This window comes from Trichechus manatus, unplaced genomic scaffold (genome assembly GCF_000243295.1).
Source record: "Trichechus manatus latirostris isolate Lorelei unplaced genomic scaffold, TriManLat1.0 scaffold00073, whole genome shotgun sequence".
NCBI classification, from domain to species: Eukaryota; Metazoa; Chordata; class Mammalia; order Sirenia; family Trichechidae; genus Trichechus; species Trichechus manatus.
In genome coordinates this window covers 2,004,117-2,028,629 of record NW_004444009.1, presented here as the reverse complement: position 1 = coordinate 2,028,629, position 24,513 = coordinate 2,004,117, and the positions used below count along the sequence as shown (strand labels likewise).

Here is a 24,513-nt window from a genome sequence, read left to right as displayed (position 1 = left end):
GGATCTGGGCACCACAGCAATCAGAATGTGCAGGGGCAAGGGAGAGGGAGAGAGAGAGAAATAAGCAGAATGGAAAGGACCTGTTTTCCCAACAGGCAGATAATCTCCCAGCACTCCTTCAGCAATAGGCTAGGAATGGGAGGTAAGTAGCTTCCTGCTAGTGATGTGCACCAAGCCAAGGTACCAAGCTGTTCCCTGCTCATTCTCCATAGATGTTGCTCCTTAGTCCTGAATAAGACCCTTAGTGAGTATTTTGCCAAAAGCAGGAAAGACAGCTGCACAACTGCCTAGTCCACTGTTATCATCAAAGAAAAGAGAGTTATGGGAAATCAAAATGTGTGGTGTACCCTTTCAGTCAGGGAGGGAATCAGGTAGCTGTGAGGCGGCACGTTTGATTCTTGCTCATTAACGAAGTTTCTCTTTGTGTTCTCCTCCTTGCAAGCCTGCGCACTGCTGAATTCCAGTGGGTAGGGAATGAGTGCCAATGCAAATCATTAATTATTTATTGAGTGTGTACTATGTACCCAGCATTCATTCAACATACCTACATTGAATGTCTTCTAGAGAAAAACAAAAATAATGATAAACTCAGTGTGTGCACTCAGTAGCTGCCAATATAGTAGTGGTATGTTCAAAATGTTCAACTAATTATTAAATGGTACAGGTAATATGCAGAAACCAACTGCAGAGGGATCAGAAACAGGACAACTAAGCCGAGGACTGAAGAGATGACCTTTGAGCTGGTCTTGAGCTAGGATTCCATAGGCTGTGGGGAAAGTAGGGTAGGGGATAGGAAGGAGTAAGGGCATACCAGGCACAGGAAAGAGCATATGCAGAGGTGAAGAGGACATGAGCCCACAGCATGTCTTGGTACTGGTCAGTGGTTTGATGTGTCCGGAGCATAGGCTGTGCAATATGGATCAGCCGCAGGAGAGGAGGTAAATGCTGCCAGATGCAAAGGGCTTTCTGTGCCAATCTGTGGAGTGTGGGCTCTAACCACAGGGAAAAGGGAGTCCCTGATGGGTTTTAAGCATGGAATGATGGGATTATATTTGTATTTTGGACAGTCCTGTGGGCTTCATGGTAATGAGTGGACTGAAAGAAGGTTAGACTGGAAGCTGGGAGACAGGTAAGGGGTCACTGAAAATGCCAATGGTGTCAAATGCTATAAACTGTTCAAGGAGGATGAGAATTGAGAATGAGTTCATTGGGTTTGGCAGTTGGAGATGTTTGGTGACATCTAAAAGTAATTTCAGCAGATGGATTCAGGCAAAAGCCAGATTACACAGCAGAGCTATAAACCCTAAGCCAGTGGTTCTCAAAGTGTGGTCCCCAGACCAGCAGAACCAGTATCATCTGGGAACTTGCTAGAAATGCAAATTACCAGGCCCCATCCCAGACCCTACCCCAAAACTCTGGGAATGGAGCTCAGAAATCTGTGTTTTCTTAAGCCTTTTGGGTGATTCTTATGCATGCTGAGAACCATTGTTCTAAACAAATCTTTCTTCATCTCTTTTCTACACATTCCTTGCTATGAACTCAGCTTTTCCAACAATTGAGCTGGCAGTGTTTCGCTCTGTTGTACGTAGGGTCACTATGAGTTGGAATCAACTTGAAGGCACCTTACAACAACAACAAACAATCATCAATATTGTGATTTTTCAGCCCTTTGTGTAAGTTATGAGTCACGTACTTGCCTCACTCAGTGTACATGCAGTCTCTATCTGGCAGTGCTGAAGTTATTGCTCAAGGCCTAACTTAAGTGTCATCTCCCTAGGAAGTCTCTCCAATTTCCCCCAGGTAGCACTTTTCTGGATACTTTTGCATATATTTCTATTACGACACTTAGTTGTATTGTTTTGGTTTACCAGCTGTCTTTTTCACTAACTAAGCTCCTCAGGAGTAAGGATTGCTTTGTTTATCTCTGTTTCCCCAGTGCTTTTCACAAGTGATGCTCAATAAATGTAGGGAGATGAAGCTGTAATGGGTTGAGAAAGTAAGAGCAGCAAGGGATAAACTACTCTTTTAAGAGGTTTGGGATTAAAAGGAAAGAGACATGTGTCTGAGTCTACAGTAGAAAGTGAGTGAGTGAGTGAGTGTTTTAAAGGCTGGGAGACAATTGTTTGATGGCTGAGGGGATTAATCCAGTAGAGAAGGAGAGATGAATGACAGAGATAGTGGAAGTTGGGCCAAGAAAGGTAGTTAATGGATAGCAAAATTGTCTTGGAAAAGGCAGAAGGAGATGAAATCAATGGTTAATGCAGAAGGATTAGCCTTGGAAAGAAGGAAAGACTTTTATCTCTAAATATAAGGGAAGGAAGTAAAGATGAATCCATAAGAGAGAAGTTGTGAGCTTGAGGGAACAGAGGTTGGGGAGTTCTTAAAAGGCCTCCCTTGTATAGAAATGTTGAGGGTAGGGAAGATTTTGCAGGGGAGGTGATACTTGTGCTAAGACAAGTCTTTAGTAAAGTAGAAGTGAGGCTTTTTCCTGGGAAGGAAACATGGAACAGAAAGAAGGAAGGAGGCCCAAGGAGAGTGGTAAAGACTTGCAAATGCCATGGAGGGGGCAGGCAGTCAGGTTGGAGAGCAGCAGCAGGAAATACTCTTGGGTTGGCCAATCTACCTGATTCTAGATAAAGAATGGCCCACCTGTTCACCCTGTTGGCTTGGCAAAGGAAGGAGTATGAGGGGGTTGTCTGCAGGGGTTCCCTCTGAAGTAAGATGGACAACTTCTGGATATAGCCCCAAATAATAATATAAAAAGCACTCTGGGTCTGTATATCATCAGTGCTGAATATTATACAGACAATAACAATGCTACATATGGCAACTATGTAGCAACAAAGGAACATGTTTATGATACATAGGTTAGGGTACAAACTATATGTATGTCTTGATTATGTCATCGTTGTTGTGTGCCATTGAGTCAATTTCAACTCAAAGCGATCCTATAGGACAGAATAGAACACCCCATAGGTTTCCTAGTCTGAAATCTTTACAGGAGCAGATTGCCAGGTCTTTTCATCCAAGGAGTAGCTGGTGGGTTCTAACTATGTGGAAATATGCATATGTAGAACAAGTGAATAAAATAGGCCACAATGGTATCAGTGCTGGCGTTATAGGTGATTTTTCCTTTAATTTTAAAATGATCTCTTATGCTTGTAATTTAATAAACCCACGGTGGCGAAATGGTTAAGCACGTGGCTGCTAACTGAAAGGTTGGCAGTTCAAACTCACCCAGCGGCTCTGCAGGAGAAAGACTTGTCGATCTGTTCCCTTAAAGATTGTTGTTGTTGTTGAGTGCTGTCATGTCAATTCCAACTCATAGCATCCCTATAGGACAGAGTAGAACTGCCCCATAGGGTTTCCTAAGCTGTAAATCTTTACAGCAGCAGATTGAGACAACTTTTCTCCCACAGAATTGCTGATGGGTTTGAACCACCAACCTTTTGATTAGCAGCCAAGAGCTTAACCATTGTACCAGCAGGGCTCCTTCCCTAGAAAACCTTATGGGACAGTTCTACTCTGTCACATGGGGTCACTATGAGTTGAAAATGGACTTGACAGTACCTAACAACAATAACAACATGCAATAAATATAATTGATTCTTTGTCTTTTATTAGGTACACTTAGAAGAGGGTATTTGGAAATAAAAAATTGTAATGTGGAACCAACCAGCAGAATTGTCTGACTTTCTCCAATTTTGGGGGCAGGGGCAGGGAAAAGACACTTTTGCGTTGCCCCAAAGATGGGGGCTGGCAAACAAGAGATTGAGCACCATGCTGTAGGGGAGCATAAAGGAAGTAACAAATTCTTATCTCACAACACACTTGGGAAACAAAGCTTACAACAAATAACTAGAGGACAGCTTAGTGCTCAAGTGGGTTATTTAAACAATGGATGGTATTGGAGCTCTGATGCTCTGCAGGCAGGCAGTACCATGCAGAGGTCAACTGTGTGCCACTGGAGTTGGTCACATGGACCTGGGCTTACATCCCTGCACCACTACTTAGCAGCTGTGTGATCCTGAACAACTTACGAAAGCTTCACTTTCTCTGTCATGTAGGAATAATACCTACTCATAAACTGGCTGGAAGATTACAAGTGATAAAGCACATAAAGTACTTAATATAATGCCTGATACATAGTCAGCACTTAATAGATGTTTACTAATTATTATTGCTGATATTATTACTCTTACTATTATCCATGAATATTTATGATGGAGGGAACTGATTTGGGCTGGAGACACCTTGAATTCTCTGGGGAGAGTTCAGTAGGGTGTCCTGAGGGTGGTTCTCTCTTACCCTAGGCCTTAAGAGGGAAAAGGGAAATGTACAAGGGGGAACTACATTTTGGTTCTTCATTTGCTAGTGCTTATGCTACTTCCCCCCTTCTAAACAGGTGCATGTTACTCCAGAGCAGCTTTTCACCTTCCTCTCCCACTCTTCCGTTCTCTTTTTCTTCTGTTCAACTCTTTTTACTTCCCTTTTCTCCTCAAAACCCCAAATGGTGGGTAAGTAAGGAACCATATTACCTTTCATATGTTCTAAATTTGCCTCTTTGAAACTTAAAGGGTATCTCCTAATTCTCATACTTTGAGTTTTCATAAGCAAGTCTGTGTTCACCCCATCCATTCCTTCCTTTGCTTTAAAAATATCTATATCCCCAAGATCAAAGATGTGCTGAAATCCATGTGAAATTGTGCACTACAGATTAGTAGGTAAACACAAGTAAACCCGTGAGTCCCTTGCTTACTGGTTTATCTGCCCCTGCCCCAACCATCGTCTTAAGTAAATATTCTTAAATGATGGCCATTGGTAAAGAGACAAGTATTCCAGACCTTAAGGGTTCAGTTAAGGAAGGCTCTTTTGTGGTAACTATCTGTTGCAGTAGAAACCTACAGAGATGAGAACTGTCTGCAGGACTCTTTTTGCAATGCTATGTACCTTTCTGGACACAGATACAGATCATAATGTAGGAAACATTCTCTGTCTTGCTAGTATCTGTTCTTTCTCTTCTTGTTTAGGCTTTTAGTAAGTGTTGTAAATGGGAAAGAGTTAAAGATTTGAAAGAAAAATGATTGGACCAGTGGTCTGACTGAGGGAACAGAGTAGTCATATTACATTATTTTAAACAGAAATCAGAATGATTAGAAACAAAAACAAGTTGGTATCCAGGATATTGAGGTACAACCACCACTCACCTGTCAAATTCCAATTTCACATTCCATTCCATATTGACAAATAAAAATGATGTACTTTTACCTTTGCGGAACCCTGATGGTGCAGTGGTTAAGCGTTCGGCTGCTAACTAAAAAGTTGGCAGTTCGAATCCACCAGCTGCTCCTTGGAAACGCTATGGGGCAGTTCTACTGTCCTACAGGGTCGCTATGAGTCGGAATCCTCTTGATGGCAGTGGGTTTGTTTTTACCTTTGCTGGGAACCTTATTTGCATATTTACAAGAGCATTATCTTCAGCAACAGATACCTGTTTTGTGCCCAGCAATTACCACCTGTCTCTTTGCACACATTAGCAGACATACACATCACTGATTTGTTCTTGCCTATAAAATTACTCTTTCCCCTTTTAATTAGAGTGTTTTCAGAAGCAAACCCTATCATTAAGGCCATGTACGCTTCCATTATAAATACCTGTTGCCAACCATTAATTATCTCCTGAACAATTACTTATTTAGAAGGAAACTTTTTTTATGGTTACTTTAAAAAAATGAGATTTCTTTTCCTTACTTTTAATGCCCTTCCCCTCTTGTTTAGCTAACCATTTTGAATTCCACATAATAAGAAAGTGTTCCCTTTTCTTCTGCTTCAGGGGACTCAGATGTGATCTGCCCCCAGGTGGTATGAAGATATTCTGTACTTTAAGGTGGGAATTGTCTGTATGCTTGGGCCTCACTGCTCAAGAATTTCTTGACTAATTGTGAAGGAAGAACATAAGAATATTGGTAGAAACAATTGAATAGTCTCTGAGAACAAACACCAAAACGTTTCACAAATACCCAGAGTTGCATAACCATTTTAGTGACTGAAACACTGAGACTTATCTAATAATATTGTGGTTTGATAATTACATAGCTGTGGATTTATGCTGCTCATGAATTGAGGAGATGTCCTGATGCATACAGGTCAACCCTTTTGTATGTTGTTATGTATGAGAAATACATACCCACTTAGGAATTGAAGTGTAATACCTTCCAGCATAAAATACTTAAAAAAAGAAGTGTATAAGTCGGGTAGTGCTAAAGTGAGCATTCCTATATTAACTTTCCTGCTTAACTCATAGGTTGCGGAGAATTTTAGATTCCTAGTTAAGTTTTACAGGTACCATTTGTCATATAGTGCATGCACATGAGAAAGCATTAATTACACAAGGACAATCTTAAGTTTTCCTCTCCTTGACAGAAATTAAATTGAGACCATCAAATTCCTAAAAGGGGAAAAAATATGCCAAGAAGCCCAAATTACAACTGCTTATATTATTTATAGGAGTCCCTGGGTGGCGCAAAGCACTTGACTACTGACCAGAAGTTTGGCAGTTTGAACCCACCCAGAGGTGCCTTGGAAGAAAGGCCTGGAGTGCAGTTCTACTCTGCAAACATGAGGTGGCCATGAGTCAGAATCAACTTTTGACAGCAACTGGTTTTTTTTGGTTTTATATTATTCATAGTCTTAATCAGGGTCTATGCCCCGTCGAAGGGTGTAATTGGCTTCTAATTCTCAGAGCTAGTTTGAGTCTTGAGGTTAACTCCTACCTTCTGGAGCTTGTCTTCTGCTTGGCTAAACTTTGTGGCCTTCTCAGAATGTGGGTCATTATCAGCAGAGCTTTATTGAGCACTTACTCTATGCAAAGCAAAGAACCAACTACAGTGAGGTTTATCAACATGAATAAGAGATGGTTCCTGTCTTCAGACAGTTTACAGTCTTGTTATACAGGCCCCCTCAGTCCATACGTGAAGGCTGGTTGAAATGAAAGTGGCCTTAGAATTAATCACAGTGCTCTCCAGCTTCCCACAGTCCTCTGCATTATCTCTGTTGTAGTTATATTGTTTGTATGTTGGCCTCCTTCAGTGCACAGGAGCTGGGTCTTACTTGTGTCTGTATTGCTACAGAATCAAGAACATGTTTTGCAGAGGGTATGCTCTCCAAATACAAGAACACATTCACTTGTTTAGGTTTCCTCATTACAATGGGTCAGCTTGTACCAATCTGGAAGCGATAAGAAGCTGGTAGACCTCTGCCCAGAGGTCCCTGCACTAAATATTCCTTTAGATGTGCTTCATACTGTTGCAAGACGGTGCAGTGAAATGAAACCAAATAAGAAATCAGAAACAGTGGAGTTTTTGTCTCAGCTCTGTCACTAATTACTTATTTAACCTTGGGCAATTCACTTAAACTCTATCTCAACTTCTTCATCTGTGAAATGGGAATAATAATGACTGGCCTGCCTATTTCCCACGACTGCTTTGAGGATCAAATGAGATAAGAGTGTTTTGGAAAGTCTAAAGCACTGCACAAATGCAAGGTATTACTTTGCATAGAAATCTCCTTTTTAATTTCTACTTCCACAAACACCTTCATCATACACCCTTGAGTCCCTGGGTTATGTGGTGAGATATGTGCAGTAGCTCAAATATGCTTGAGATGTATGAATCTCTTTTTTTAACATCTATAGTGTCTAACTGATTTAGCCTGGAATTCTCCAAGACACCTACACTTTCTGCCAATCTTGCAAGTACACCACCTCTCTCTAATTTATATAGATACATGTGTTCCTCATTCAACATTTATTTACAACATATATTATTGAGAACTTATGTGCACTACTGTGCTAGAAACTGGGGCAAAATAGACAAATAGGACAAAATCTCTCCCTTGAGGGATTTTACAGCCTATAAGTTCTGAGAGGACAGACTTGACAACAAATAAGTGCCCAAATCTACATTTTTTGGGGGGAGGAAATTCTATGTGTGAGTTTTAATTAGTAAAGACATAAATATATTTAGTTATGGCTGAAGCTAAAACTAGTATTAGCTCTTATCCAGTTTTTCCAATGCCAGTGGTTTGTAGATTTTAATTTAACTCTGGAGACAGATCTTTTCTCTATTCAGATGAAAGTTCGTGGGATTCCATTTTTCTTTGCATCGGTGAAGCTACGAAACTTCAAGGAATAGCAGGAGCTGTGATTTCTTGTAGGATCACCTGAATGTTTTCTTGCCAGTTTCTTCCCTAGGAGCACTATCCTTGGGGAAGACCATTCCCCAGTCCAGTTCAGTAATTAAACTGCTGAGTACTATGGGACTGACATCCCAATGACGTGCCCATTTGGGGCTGACATCCCTAGGCAGATCCTAGAATATCATGTTTTCAGCTGCTACTCAAGTTGTGAGACACCAGCGCAAGTCCCCCTGGTTTCTAATGGGAATCAGAAATATTCAGCTAAATGCACACAGTGGAATTTAGGCTTAGCTTTGGGAGGAGGTCAGTAGTAGAAGGCATGTTTCAGTGACATTCCATCCTGCTAATCAGCTCCTACCAAAAGCCCCCCCAAAAAAAACCTGTTGCATAGAGTTGATTCCAACTCATAGCAAATCCATAGGACAGAGTATAACTTCCCCGTAGGATTTCCAAGGAGCGGCTGTTGCGTTCAAACTGCCGACCTTTTGGTTAACAGCCAAGCTCTTAACAACTGTATGACCAGGACTCCAGGTTCTAGCTCTCCTTAATTCAGTCAACAGCCACATTGTTACTCCTGAAAAGTTTTCTGTCTGCTCCTCCCTCCCCCGCCTGCCTAGTTATATTGATTTCTTGCCTACCTATCTTCTCTACCAAACCTCTTCCATTTCCTCTATTTTGAGATAAACCAGTTACTGTTATTGCGTTGAGTCCATTCTAACTCATGGTGACCCCATGTGTGCAGAGTAGAACTGCACTCCATAGGCTTTTCAAGGCTGTGACTTTTCAGAAGTAGATCACCAGGACTTTCTTCCGAGGCACCTCTAGGTGAGTTTGAACCACCAACCTTTTGGTCAGTAGTTGAGTGCTTAACCATTTGCACCACTTAGGGAATAGCCCCATGATACCTCAAGGCATTGCTGATTCCTCCATCTGCCTTTTCTCTCTCATCTAAGCAGTCACTAGTCTTAGAGGCCAATGCCCATCTTCTCTGCATTCTCACAGCCTCTGCCTAAATTATCTTCCCATTTTAGGGAACAGGTTCTGGTTTGTTTTATTTACCTGCCTCTATACATATTGTTCCCTATACCTGGAACTGCCTTAAACCTCTAAACATGAGAAATCTCCTCTTCTTCTTTACCTGATTAAATTAACCTTCAGTGCTTAGTCCAGCTGTTGGGTTCTTCCTGGAAGCCTTCCCTGACCACTCCTGTGCTGGGGTTAAGACTCACAGCTCCTCAGCTGTGAACCCACAACACTCTGTACTTGTCACACTGGATCTTAATTGTCAGACTGTGTGTCTCTCTTTCCTTATGGCTACATCCTCAACCACTCCCAGAGTCTGGCCCACAGTAAACATTCACTAAAATGCTAGTTGATGGGTTGACTGACTTGTACTTGTCTATCAGTCTTTGCAGAGTCCAGTTTCTTCCCTCTATTTTCAGCTCCTTATTTATCTTTATTTATTATTATTATTTTTTTTTACCAGTTTGTGTCTATGCCCAAACAAATAACCCACTGCCATCGAGTTGCTTCTGATTCATAGCGACCCTATAGGACAGAGTAGAGTGGCGCCATGGGGTTTCCAAGGAGCGGCTTGTGGGTTCAAACTACCGACCTTTTGGTTAACAGCCGAGCTCTTAACCACTGGCCTCCGTCAAAACCTTTCAAAATTATCTCTTCAGTCAAAACCTTCTACTTCCATTTATAACATTTACTCTTTATTCCTCTTGCCCTTGTGGGAACATATGCAATAAGTTTGACATTATAAATATCCAACATAAGTCATATGTGAAAATAATAGTTGCTTTCTTTAAAATAGTCACCTTGAGAAATTGCACACCTATTTTAATAATGTTGTCATAGCTGTGGTCATTTCTGGAGCTGCTCTTTGGCAATGACTACCATCAGAGTACATTCTTCTGAATATATTTTAATAGTGACATATTCAATCTTAGCAGGTGATTTTAAAAAACTGTGTATAGCCAAGTCATATAACTATATTTAGTGAGTAAAGAGGATGGTCATGCTGGGAAATACTGATCTGGGTGAACAACTAAAAATTAAGGTTATTATCTTCCTCTGAACACAATTGCACAAGAGAAATTCCAAAACTATTTTGACTATGCTATTCTTGAAAAGCGTTTCTAACATCCCAAGGTGACTACTTTTAATAATAGTACTTGCTTATCTGTGATAAAGTGGTTATTAAAATACAGTTTGGAATTTCATAGGCGTATTATTGCTCATACTGATTTGCACTTGTTTAGTGTTGTTCTCCATTCTTAGTTCAACATTTATTACGTGATAGACACTGGGGATGCACAGATGAATAAAGCCTTGGTCCTTGCCCATTTTGTTGTTGTTAGGTGCTGTCAAGTCAGTTCCGACTCATAGCAACCCTATGTACAACAGAGCAAAACACTACCTGGTCCTGTGCCATCCTCATGATGGTTGTTATGCTTGAGTCCATTGTTGCAGCCACTGTGTCAATCCATCTCGTTGAGGGTCTTCCTCTTTTTCACTGACGCTCTACTTTACCAAGCACGATGTCCTTCTCCAGGGACTCTGTGTCCATAAAGACCTTCTAATCTGCTTGAGAAGACAGACATATAAGCGGTCCTGTGAGAAAAATAGATAATGTGCAAGAGAAAGAAAGCAGTATAGAGGAGGCACTGTCTGTGAGGGGTAGAATTTGTTACAGTGTAGGCAAAGCCTGCTAGGGACTGAAGAACGAATGATGATGAGAAGTTCACCAAGTGGGGGAGGGAAGGAGGCTCTAAGTGTCATTCTAAGCCAAGGGAACAGAAGGTACAGAGATTAAAAAGCAAGGTTCAGGCCTTGGGTGGTCTACTTCTCTTTGCCATCTACTCCATTTCCTTTCAATTTTCCAGAAGTTGCCTTTCCCGATTTTTTTAATGTTATTGTGGTAAAGCTTGTATTACAAAATATTTGCCATTTTAACAATTTTTAAGTGTACAATTCGGTGACATTAATTACATTCACCATGTGCAATCATCACCACTATCCATTTCCAAAACTTTTTCATCACCCCATAAAGAAACCGTACCCCAAAAGCAGTAACTCCCTACTCCTCCCTCCACTGAGTCCCTGGTAACCACTCCTTTTTTCTCTCTGTATTTGCCTATTTTATATTTCATATAAGAGGGATAATGTATGTTCTTTTGTGTCTGACATTTCACTTAGTATAATGTTTTCAAGGTTCATTCATGTTTTAGCATGTATCCTAACTTCATTCCTTTCATATGTACCACATTTTGTTTATCCGTTCATCTGCTGATGGACATTTGGGGAGCCTCAAGTTGTTCAATACATACTGTTGTCCTGTAAAGTTCAAAGCAGGGGGAGGGACAGGGATGAGAGGAGATGAGGCTGGAGACGAGGCAGGAGTACAGTGAGGGAAAGGCCTTTTTTTTGAAAGTTTTGACTTTATCCTATAGGAACCAGGGAGAGGCTTTGTGGATAGGATTTCCCATCCCAACTAGATTGTAAACTCCCACACTGAGTTAGTCCCATAGGTTTGCCCCCTCCTTTTTTTTTTCATATTGCCTCAGATCCATTGGAATTGACTTGACGACAGTGGGATCCATCCTTTCTCTTCTGTGGTGACTTCCACCTCATTAGTTTAGGCCTTCATTACCCCATGCCTGGACTGTTTCACAAACTCCTGACTGGTCCTTGGGCTCGAGTTCACCTCTTGCTCCCAACAATCGGTTTTGCACAGGATTATCAGAGCAACCTTTCTTTCCATCAAGTCTCACCCTGTTCAAAAACCTTCAATGGTTTTCTATGGCCCTGTATAATCTGGGCCCAACCCACCATTTCTTCCTTTGCTCCCCTCACTGCTAACAATGTTGGAACTCATCTACTTATTCCCTTGCCTGTGTCTTTGCTTTTAGGGTGGCTCTCCCCTGGAATGCTACCCTCCTTACACTATTTTTTGGTTAATTCCAGCCCCCTTCTTACATACAGGGTCTCTATGAGTTGGAATCGACTCAGCGGCAAGGATTTTTTCTTACATATAGTGACCCATGCCTAATCACATCCCCCACTCTTCTGCTCTGGAAGTGACCACCATTCTGGTTACTTTTACTATATATACATATGCATCCATATTATTGCTATAAATAATATATAGCCATGTTTTGAAAAAAATTTACATACATATGAATGGTATTATACTTTGTCTTCTCTGCAATTAGTTTTTTCCACTATCATTTTGTTTTTAAGGTTTATCCCTGTTGACATATATGAATCTAGTCTTTTCAACTGCTGTATTGCATTTCATTTTATAAATATAAATATGGTAATACATTATTCATCCATTCCTCTATTGGTGGGCATTTAAGTTGTTTCCAATTTTTGGCTGTTACAACGTTGCGAGACTATTCTTAGCTTGTCTCTTTAATCTATACAAATTTTACTAACCTTTCAAGATCCTGCTCCCTTCCCAACTCCTACATGAGAGGCTTCTCTGGAACCTCCAGCCCGCAGCAGTCTCTCTCCTCAGAACTCAGAGTAGCTTGTACATCATGAGTCTTTGCTATCATTCCATTATGCCTAGCACACTGCTTCACAAAGTAAAGCGCTTAAGAAATATTTGCTGAATGAATGAATGAATAAATGGTGCAACACAACTCAGTTGATGGTTTTGTTCATTTAAAATGGGCTTTGGCGCCTTAGCCCCCATTTCCTTCTTTGACAGCACTGGTCCCTCTCTACCGCATTCCTTTAGCTAGCAGAGGGTGCGTGGATGCGTGAGTGTGTGGGGGTGATACCTGTCTCACTAGATGAGGTCTGTCTCTCCCTCCAAGTTCACGGTCCCGGCAGCCCTAGTGTTTGAAGTTCAGAGTCCTAACATCCACCCCCTTCAGAAGAGGCGCGGCCCAGCTAGGCGCTCCAGCCTCGATTGAGTTAAGGCGCGTCCGGACCCGACGCGGGTTTGGGAGAGTTGGCTGTGTGGGGGCCTGGGGGCGGGTGATGTCTAACGAGTCATAGTAGATCCCTCCGCGCGGAGCTTTGGCCGGCGCTTCTTCCTGCGGGAAACCCCTGGGTGCTGAAGGCGGCGGGGCCAAGGCCGCGGCGACAGGGGGGCGGGGCTTTGCGGTGGGAGGAGGCGGCCGAGGCGGAAGGACACACGAGGTTGTTTCGCTGCACACCCGAGAAAGTTTCAGCCAAACTTCGGGCGGCGACTGAGGCGGCGGCCGAGCAGCTGCTGATTTGGGGTGCAGAGAGTCGAGACATTTAAGCCTGAGCTTCAGGGCGCAGCGCGAGGCTGTGAACCGTAGAAGCAGGAGGGAAGGAGAAAGTGGGGGCTCCTTTGTAGGGACCCCCTCCCCATGTGGATCTGCCCAGTCGGCGGCGGCGGCGGAGGAGGCGACCGAGAAGATGCCCGCCCTGCGCCCCGCTCGGCTATGGGCGCTGCTGGCCCTCTGGCTGTGCCGCACGGCCCCCGCGCATGGTGAGTATCCGGCCAAGGGGCGCTGTCCCCTGCGCCGGACCGCGCACCGCCGCCCCCGCCCTGGCCAGGGCCACCTGGGGCGAACCTTCCTTCTCCACTCTCGTCCTCCCCGCTGTGGGCAGGAAAAGGCCGGGGCTTGGCCACCGGAGCGGAGTGAGGCCACTTGGTTCCCGAAAGTTTGGACATCATCAGGCCCCCCTCTCCAGGCGCCCCCTCCCCTGCGCTACCCTCCGCCTTCTGTTCCCCTCGGCCCATTGCCCCACACACGCCTCCTCTGCCAGAGGAAGCCGGGCAGCAAGTCTTAGAAACTCTCATTTCCCAGTTCTGGAGTTAGGGGAGTTGGGCAGTTTTGCCCTTTTGGTTCCGCGTTTGCTGGGCTCAGGGTAGAGGCGAGGGCAGACCCACCGAGGCGAACCCCCGCCAGCCGGGGATTGCAGTTGGGCTAAGCAGAGGAATGCCAGATTCCGGCGTGGAGAAAGCGGGGGCAGGGCCGCCAAGCCCAACAGCTTGCACCTTCACAGTCAGGCAGAGCTTTGCCAAAGGGAGGCACACAGTCTGGGTGGGTGAGTGGGTTTTTGGGTGGGGATAGGATTTTGCAATGCGCCCGAGTTTTGACACTCCAACCGGATGGTCCCGATGAGTCGGGTGTGTTTTGCTGGCGTCTTTGAAAGGTGGTGGCAGGAGCAGTAGAGAAACTGGCGTGGCCGCATGCTGAGCCACATGATTTAAAAATCTCAACTGCTGTTATTCTTTCCGAGGCGCGGAGCTCGGGCGCTGTTTCAGTCTGTGTCCAGACCCTGGAATGTGGTGTGACGATCACCAACTCCTCCAACTTGGCAGCAACATTGGCTGCTCTTTTGGCTTGGGATGGGGGGAGGGCGCAGGAGCGGGTGAGGAAAAGTGGATACGTTGATTCAAAATGCCTCCTTAGAAAGCCTCTTTATGGTTGGATATTTGCAGCGTCGTTTTGAATACAGTTGGACCAAGGAAAGGAAATTGAATCATATTTTAATCATCCCACTGCTATCTCAGATTCTAAATTTCTTCAGACTGTTTAGTGGAAAGAGTCTGGGCTTTGGAATCCTGCTCTCCCTCTAATCCTGGGTTCAAACTTGGCTCTTCTATGTGAGCTCATCAGTAATTTAATGGAAATGAAATTACCCAGCTAAAAGGATTAATTAAGATAATGTAAATTAAACCTATGGCACTCAAAAGATGTTTGGAGAGCACTTTCAGGGAATGGGCTGTGTTCTATTCTTTCTGTACTCCCTATCTCCCTCCTTGTAGTAGGATGATGTCTTGGGCATGTTTATTGAATGGAAAGGGGCACACCTTTTACTGAATGTAATCTAAGAAAGATCTTACCTTTCTATGTGTATGTATATATATACACACACATATATATGTATGTACGTATATGTATACACACACACACACACACACAATCAGAAAACCCCTAGTACATGAGCATGGTCTCTTTTTCAAAGAAAAGGTTAAGATGATTTTCAGGAAAAGTTGGTCGTTGTTCATTGTCAACAGGTAGTGGATGTTCTGTCACAGATGTTTAAAAGACAACAAGCTATTTATCACCTAAAAGATACAGTACTGGGTTATTCAGCACCAGATGCTTCTTGGAAATTCAAGTTCCATATACCTTTAAGTCCCTAAGAATTTCAGAAGTGGACCAGGAGGCTGTGTGATGATGAACCATGATTGTAGTTTCTAAAGCTTTTAATAAAAAAAAGCATATGATGGTATTTTTGTCTTTCCTTTTTCCTTGACTGAAAACATTAGTGTAAGTGTAGATCTAAGATAGAGAGTAGTAGGAATAATGGGCTAGTCTGAGGGTTACAAACCTGGTCTACCATTAACTTGTTTCAGTAAATAATCTTCATAATCTGTAGTCCCCTCACCTATGAAATAGGACCAAAGGAATAACCTACTTCAGAGATTTGTAGGGAATAACAAATATAATTGTAAAATCATTTGCAAAAGTAAGTGTTAAATTATAAGACTGATGTCAGAGATAGAATGACCATGACACATAGGGCATGTCTCATCTAGGACCTCAGTGCGTTGAGCTGTATCCTCCTTTATGCATCTGTACTGGTGAAGTATTGCTGTTGTTAGCTTTTAGGTAGGTAACTTGAGTGTTAGTCAAGTTAGCTCAAAGAACAAGATTTAGACATTTTGATTTTTAGACAAGTGTTTTTCAGGTGCGGAACTACTTCCATAGAAGAGATTAAAGCCGGTTACTTGATACAAGTCTTAAATCGCCTCAGATTCTAACAGCGAAGGCTTCTTTGATCTTCTCAATCTGTTATCATTGTGTTTTACGGAGATACCAATTATAACACACCCTTCCAACCTTTCCAGTGTTCCTGTATTTGGCTTATGGCCAATTGTTAATTTAAACATCACTGAGTTCCTAAGCCAAGGAGCTGTCAACCCATCTGTCTGATTGTCTAAACAACTACCCAGGACCACCCCTTGCTCCTTGTTTTCTTCTGCTTTGCAATGGGAAGTGACTCCCTGGTTTTGCTGCCTGCTGGATAATTTCTCAGCCAAATTCTTCTCTTTTTAAAAAAATCACAAAGAGCAACTTTTTTTTTCTTTCAGCTGGAGATGAAATTTACCCTAAAACTATTTTTCCTTTCCCTTTCTTTTTTCTTGTTCCATATTTCCTTCTAAAAATTATTTCTGGATTATGATACCTTTTTTGGGAGGGGGCGTGGGCAGGAGAGTAACTACTTCTAGTCACTCTTTTGTTTTTCCTGGTATTTTGATTAAAAAAAAAAAAAAAAATCTTTACCCGCATCCTCTTAACATCTCTGTCCCATTTCCACTCTGCTGCCTCTTCTCTAGACTTTTTATGGCACAGAGGAGCAGATTTGGGTTCACCTGGATTGTAGTTGCTGAATTCAGGACCTTTAGAGAATGTTTAAATTCAGTGGGATATGCTTGGATGCGTCAGACCAGCCTTACAATACATTTTAAAAATATCACACCCACAGAAATTCTGTTTTGCCCACAAAATTTGCATTGATCTAGTTCCCACTCTCTGATGCCATTCCTAATGATCTCTTTCCTTACCTCTTCCATAGAATTATTGTGGTAGAACAAAGCTTCGTGTTCTGGCTGCATCAAAATCAGCTGGAGTGGTTCTTGGGCCCAACATCCAGGGATTCTGATATAGTAGGTCCAAGAATCTGTGTCTTCTTTTTTTTTTCTTTTCCCCAGGGGCTACAGGTGATTCTGATACAGTAGGCTGGTTACCTCATAGCCTTTGAATCAAATCCAAGTCATAGCACCCTATAGAATAGTAGTACTGCCCCATAGGGTTTCCAAGGCCATAGTCTTTATGGAAGCAGACTGCCACGTCTTTCTCCTGCGGAGCTGCTGGTGGGTTTACATTGCTCACCTTTTGGGTAGAAGCCAAGCACTTAACCACTGTGCCACTAGGGCTCTGTAGTAAGCTGATTGGAACCCATAAATTAAGTCCATTTTTCTGCTTTCAGGTGTGTATATGGAGTGTGGGGTCTTTCCTTCTTAATTTTAAATAATTTCCAGGAAGAACTTAACCTTAGTCACCCATTTCTGTTTACCCTTCCTGACTTTCAAGGAGTTTTAAAATTGCTAAGAGCTTGGCTGCTAACCAAAAGGTTAGCAGTTGGAATCCACCAGCTGCTCCTTGGAAACCCTATGGAGCAGTTCTTCTCTGTCCTGTAGGGTCACTATGAGTCAGAATCGACTTGACGGCAACAGGTTTAACATAAAAGCTATAGAGTGTAATGCCATTTCTTGTCTTGTCCAGGCAGAATGGGTCCCTTTTGTCTCTTTAGAAGAACTTCATATGTTTGAGGAGTCCCTGGGTGGTGCAGTCAGTTAATGTGCTTGGCTGCTAACAAAAAGGTTGGAGGTTTGATCCTACCCAGAGGCACCTCAGAGAAAGGCCTGACGATCTACTTCTGAAAAATCAGTCATTGAAAACTCTATGGAGCACAGTCTACTCTGACACACATGGCGTCTTTCATTTTCCTCCTACCCTTTCCTGATTCTCCTTCTTCTGTCTTCTTCTCTTTTTCTGCAAATGCTTTGAAACCAAAAGGCATTTTCTTTTTTTCCCCACTCTTTTTTTCTTCCTCAGTCTACTGTATGTATAGTATTTTGGAAAGATCACTGGGTTAGGAGCCAGAAGGCCAGAATTCTACTCCAAGTCTGTTATCAGTTGGTCTTGTGACCTTGGAATATTGGTACTGTTTTAGTCCTCAGTTTGATCAGGTACCTTGTCCACAGTCACAGAAGCCAGTTACAGAGTTGAGACTGGAATCCTCATGCTGTCCTCAATCCAGTGCCCTGTCCACTCTCCACACTGCTTTGATCTCACGTACAAATGAGCCCATGTACACAGAAACGCTTAGTAAATCTCCAAGTGCATATTGTTAGTGTGTGCTTCTTGAGAAAATGGATTGTGTCTTTTCATTTATGTGTTTATTCTCATGTCCCCACCTCTTCCCCCATAATAGGCACTCAATAAACATTGGTTCAACTGAACAACTACTTTTAGTCATTTTTCTTAAATTTTCAGCTATTATGATGCTCTAAGACATTTTTCTGTAGTATTTGCAAGAGTCATTGCTTACCTTACCTTTGGGGAAACACCACATTTTTCCCGCCCCAGATGTTTTATTTAAACTTGCCGTTTTGAATTTGTGTGTGTGTGTGTGTGTTTCTGATCACTTCTGCAATTTATAAAGGTCACTTTGAGTTTGGAATCTAACCTCAAAGACAGTGGCATCCACCCCCTGCTTCTCACTTCATTCTTCTACTGCTCCCTGTGTAATAGGTCAGCAGTTTCCATTTTGTTCAGAGTTGCCACACCTTACTGAAATTTGGCCATTTCTGGCCCTATTGTAATAGTGTTTTTAAAATTAGAGTTAACTAGATTTATGTTTGTTTTGATGATTTTTTTTTTTTGGTTGTTGAGTTTGTTGAGATTTTGCGTCTTGAACTGGATGTTACAAACTTGTACCAAACTCAACATTTTAGTAAAGTATTTTTGTTTTTGTTTTTTTTTCCTACCATGAGATTTCCCTGAAAACAAACACCACCAACAAAAACTCTAAAGGCAAGACAGGATAAATTAAATTTCCAAAAGAACCGTACAGTGTGTGAGATATCTCCTTAACAAGGTTTTCTCATTGAGGGCAGGGGCTATGCCCACACATTCCTTGTCTGTCTGTAGAACTTGTCTGGCATATGCCCAGCATACAGAGTCAACTGAGCAGCAGGTCTTGATCATAGCACCTGTGACACCTGCCCTGCCTGCCCACCTTTGGGACATTCTGTAGGAGAGGCTGATGGTGAGTTAGGGGTGTGTCTTTTTGCTCCTTTCTTTGAAAAGATGTGATCAGTTGAAAGCTGACCTCACCTACAGACTTTTATGTTATCCCTTTTTATTAATGAATGAGTAGCTGAAGTTTTCCTCTTTGTTGATTTATGTGTTGGAAGGAACTTTAAAATTCATCCGTTCCTTCTGTCCATCCCATGCTGGATCTGACCCTCTTACAAAATCTTAGTCAAGAGAGAGCCTACTTTTTTTCTGCTTTAACACCTCTCATGATACACAGTTAGCTCCCTACCTCCAGAGGCAGTTCAGTCAATCTTTGGACAGTTCTGACTCTTAGAAAGATCTTATATTCAGTCTGATCTGCACTCATTGGCGTTTTCTGAGGAAATTGCCTCATAGACTTCTGAGCCCTGTGTGGGTGACAGGGATCCAGAAGGGGTGGCTTATGTACCCATTACTGTTGATGCCCACCCTTCCATAAAAGGGTGAATGGGGGGCATAAAGATGATTCTGTCCAGGGTGATTTTGCTTGAGTTAAATATTTTAGCCCTATATGTTTCATACCTTCCTGCTCAGGTGGGTACTAGTGGGAGGAAAGGATTTGTGGAGCAGTGTTGCCCTAACCTTTCTTACGTTAAGAATGCCCATGAGTGTTCTCCTGGAGATTCTGATTCAGTGGTTCTGGAATGGTGTCTGGGGATTTGTAGGTATAAGAAATAAGCAGGTGATTCATATATCAGGGAAGTTTTGAAATCACTGCAGAGTGAATCTGGGAAGCCAAGTTTTTGTTTTGTTTGTGTTTGGCTTGGGTTTGTTTGTTTCTTTGGTGGTACTCGATATGTGTTGCTTTGCCTGGGTCCTGTGGTCGTTTTTTTCCCTTGAAAGTGCCTGCTTTTTGCTGAATGCCTAGTTCACTAGGGAGAAGGATGCTGCTTTGCTGTTATCGTAAGGATAGTGAAGTTGTTTTGTTCCTTTAGAAAAATCTGCAAATTATTTATGTCAAGACTGTTGTGTGTGTCATGTACGAGTTTAGTGGAAGCCTCCTTATCTCTTCATCAGAATATTACCTGAGATGCTAGATTATATAGGAGCTTCTCAGTCTTTTTGGTAACCATTAAGGAATTCGGGTCTTAGCCCTGGTGAATGACACTGCATTTGAGGATGTCTGCTTTGTTAGCCCATGAACACATATCTGGTGTCAGGGACTTCCTTTAGATATGTTAGTGCAAACAGATACAAAGGTCACTCATTTCAAGCAGTCCTGCTTTTGGGGTGTCTGGGCTGCAGCAGCAAGTGGAGTAAAGAAGGGAGAATAAAGGAGGAATCTAGAGCTTCCTGAGCAGAACAGAGTAGTCTGCAAGGAGGAGCCCAGGATTGTCCCTCTTACAAAGACACATGATGTTGCTGTCCTTGATAGGAAGAAAGAAGTGGCTTCAGATCTGAAAGAATATGCCCATGGGCTCTCTATGGGACAAACTGTGTAATCTCCACTCGTGGTAGTGGGAGGTTTGCTGTGGATCTGTTCTTTTTCTTCTCTTCTTTCTAAGGGGAGTACTAGCTGTGTGGCAGAAATCCCTTGTGGCCTTAAAGAGTAAAGTCAGGGAGGGAGGACAATAAGAGCCATAGCTTGGAGTGAGGAAAGCAAAGCAATTATTGTATCAGTTTATTTGTATATATGAAAATAAGTGTCTGCCTAATTCTCTGGTAGGATCCCTAACTATTGTCTCCAAGATTTATTATCTTTGTAGCTCCGCGGTCTTAGCAGTATATCAGGGAGGACTGTATTGTGTTGTCATCCTTAATTTGTGTGTTTCCCTTGGCACCATGTGGTAGGAAGTACAGGGTATTCTCCTCTTCCAGATCTGTGGGAATCATTGACCAAGTAGAAGATATGGTCCCTGCCCCCAAGGAGCTGACGTCATCATGGAGACAAGACAGATGAGCACACAGTTAGGAATATCAAGTATAGTCATTTATCTACACTCTCTGAAAACAGTTTCTGGCAGTCAGAGTGACTCAGAGCCATAGGGTCTGTGGGGACTAAACTTCCAGGTCCTGATACCACCAGGGAACAACCACCCCCAACTCAATCCTGTTGGGCTTGTCTGTTGTTGTGAGCTGTCTGCCATTTTCCTCTTTCTCTGTTGTTAATTTAGAAGGATCAAAACTTGACTTGAGGGAAAGACAAAGACCCCTTTGTCTGATGGGAGTGTAAATATATATTTGGCACATGTTATGGTGTCTGTTATGTCTGTTAATGGGTTTGTGACAAGAGAGAAGATTGTTTCTCAGTCCTGGATGCCACGCCTGATCTAGGACAAGTGAAGGTAGAAGTGTCTCCTACGGAAGGTCTAGTTCTCAGTGGCAGTAATTGAAGGAACCTCTCCTCATGCCAGGCAATGACTGAGGTGTGTTATGGACACACCCAGAGTTGCTGCCTCAGGTCGCATTGATTAATTATACCACAGTCTCTCTCAGCCTCTTACGCTTGTCTTGGCAAAACCCTGTTCTACCAGCTCCTCAAAAGTTTGGGCTTTTACTGGTTATGATTGCACAAGCTTTTGGGGGTTCATTTTACTTTCTCTTGCCCCTCTGAACTGCAGGTCACCTACCTTAGTTCAGCTATGGTGCCTTTGATCTTCTGACCAGGCTGTGAGGAGTCTGGGTCTCTCTTCTCATTGTATCGAAGCACCTTTCCACAGAGGTCTGCCTAGGGCGGTTTCTGGTCTCTAAGTCAGTTGCTTGTGCAGGATATTGGCAGCCAGGTAGTGACTCTTGGTTCTTTGAATACATCATGCCAAGATGGACTCATTGCCACACAAACACAGGTTGGATCTATGAGTGTTGCAGAACCTGTTTCTGGGTTAAGAGTAGCTCTCCCACCCTTGTATGTGTTTATTCATATGAAGTGTGTGTGTGTGTGTGTGTGTGTGTGTGTGTGTGTTTTGTGGGGTAAGGAAAACGTGATCACAGTATTTTGAGAGGAGTCAGATATTGTGTCCTTAATGATATGTTATATTTTAACAAATAGCATCCCTTCAAAATACAATTTTGCTTACTGGATAAGGTGTATAAGAAACTGTTGTTACATTTTAAAGTATACTGCCTTGTTCAGAGACAGTTGCATGTTTCCAATTGTATTTTTTTTCCTGATTCTTTTGATTTTTTCATTCTCATCTTTCTTTTGGGAGAATACTTGGGAAGGGTCTTAAGAAAAAACAATTAAATAAGCAGTTTTAACTGGTACTTAGCAGGATGAGGTTGCTATTTTGTGATACTTATCCAACATTCAAATAAGAATAATTGAATACTCTCTATTCGCTTATGTATTCTGTTGCATTTCTGAATATGAATAGTCACAAAACAAGATAGTGCTAAATGTGTAACTTCTCTAGATGGTAAATGTAGGGAACTGCAAAGAAACTTTTGTATTCATTCTCTGCTTTCACATCTTTTGTTTGTCCAGAAAGTGCTGAGATTCACTGAAGTTTGAGAACATGTATATTTTGATAATTGCTTTTTATTATGTGTTTTCTTTGCTATAAACCTGGATCTTCTTTAATTGGAAGCATTGAGGACATTTACTTTATTACAATATTTAAAGTACTTTCAAATCTTTATGAGGATAATTAGAGAAAAACACTACATAAATCATGCAAATCTGACATTGTGTTACTATTTAAAGTAAGTAACAATATATAGTGACTCCTGTGAGATATACTTTTGAAGAGATATAAGGAAAATGGTTATAACTAAAAACAAACATTGTAACCTTTTAAGGTAGGTTTATACAGCTACAGAATTATTTCCTAACGTTTGTACATAATTAACTCAGATTTCTACTTTGTTGATTTTCTCTGGCACCTTTACAAGTTTTTTTTTTTTCTTCTGTTATTTTAAAAGTAGTTAACTTTTAAAATTATGTAAGGAGGTTTGAAAAATCTAGAAAAATAGAAGACAAATATCCACAATCCCACTACTGTTAATATTTTGGTATATAGCTTTTGGTCTCTTTTCCTACCCTTAGGTTAAATAAAAAAGTTGATTCATGATATATTTACAGTTTTCTGTTCTGCCTTTATTCATATAAGGTGATTACAATTTTTTTCATATTTTCAAACATTCTTCATCAATTTAATTCTAATAGTTAAATAATATTCTAATTAATAAGTTTACTATGTTTTGACCATTCTCCTTTCTTTGGATATTTGGTGTTGGTTCCTTTTTTTTGCTTTAATAAATAGTAAACTTTTTGCTTTAGTAAATAGTACTGATCATCTTTATACATGAAGAATTTTTCCTATTTAGGATTTTTTTCCATTTAAGCTAGATTTTCATAAGAGAAGTTTCTACACTGAGAGTGAATATTTTTAAAATAACTTTAAAATATTTTTAAAGAATGTTCATTTTTGAAAATTTAGGACAGAAAAACATAAGAGAGAATGAAAATCTCTAGTAGTCCCATCATCCCAACCAAAACCCACGGTGAACTTTTTATTTGGTGAATATATATATAACAAAACATTTGCCATTTCAACAGTCTTCCCATGTGCATTAATTATGTTCATCATGTTCTTCAGCCATCAGTCACCCTTATCCATGGTTAACATTTTACTGCATTTTTCAGACAGGTTTTTTTTTTTTTTAATTATTGTAATTGAGATTTTAACCTACATACAGTTTTATCATCTGCTTTTGCATCATTTAAAATGTGAAAATTTTTCCACATATGTGAGTATTCTTTAAGAACGTGGTTTTAAAGGCTGCATACTACTCTGTGTTTAGGATCCACTATATTTTATTAAAACTGAAATCTATTTTTGGTTTTCAATTTTAATAATTATAAATAATGCTATGATGAGCATTCTTGTAGGTATATTTATCTTGGTAGGCATATTTATTTCCTTAACATAAACTCTCAGAAGTGAAATTACTGGATCAAAGTCTAAGTCTTTTGATACACACTGCCAAATTCTTTTCCATATAGAGTGTACCAAGTTATACTTCCATTAGCAGAATATGACATGGTCAATTTTCCCAGCTATTGTCAACTCTTTGGTAAGTGGTAAAATGCTAGCTTGTCTTAATTTGCCTTATTCATTACAGTGATGCTGAATGTTTTTTCATTATGGTCTCTGGCCATTTGTATTGCCTTCTCTTTTTATTCATTTATTTTGCTAATTTTTTGTGTCTTTTACCCATTGAGGTGTTCATTTTTTTATTACTGATTTGAAAAAGCTCTTTAAATATTAAGAGCATTCATACATTGTCTATCTTAAATATACTGTAATACCTATGGACAGGTCAAACTGCATAAAATCAAATTGCTACCAATGTTGATATAAAAAATTGTTTATTTGATTAATTTTTTTTTATTGTACTTCAGGTGAAGGCTTACAAAACAAATAGTTTCTCATGAAACAGTAGTACACATATTGTTTTATGACATTGGTTAACAACCCCACAACATGTCAACCCTCTAACTTCT

The 24,513-nt window shown here is 41.3% G+C and overlaps 1 protein-coding gene across 2 annotated transcripts in view; it reads left to right on the top strand.

Annotated features, from left to right (window-relative positions):
• Positions 1-24,513, top strand: part of NOTCH2 (notch receptor 2) — a 210,935-nt gene that overhangs the window by 20,573 nt on the left and 165,849 nt on the right. Inside the window, exon 1 of one of the 2 annotated variants that reach the window (XM_023734857.1) lies at positions 13,392-13,675. The exons of the other annotated variant lie outside the window; for it this stretch is intronic. Coding sequence (XP_023590625.1) covers positions 13,603-13,675 — 73 coding nt within the window. The 5' untranslated portion in view covers positions 13,392-13,602. Of the gene's footprint in view, positions 1-13,391; positions 13,676-24,513 lie in introns of those variants that run through there. 2 annotated transcript variants of the gene reach the window in all.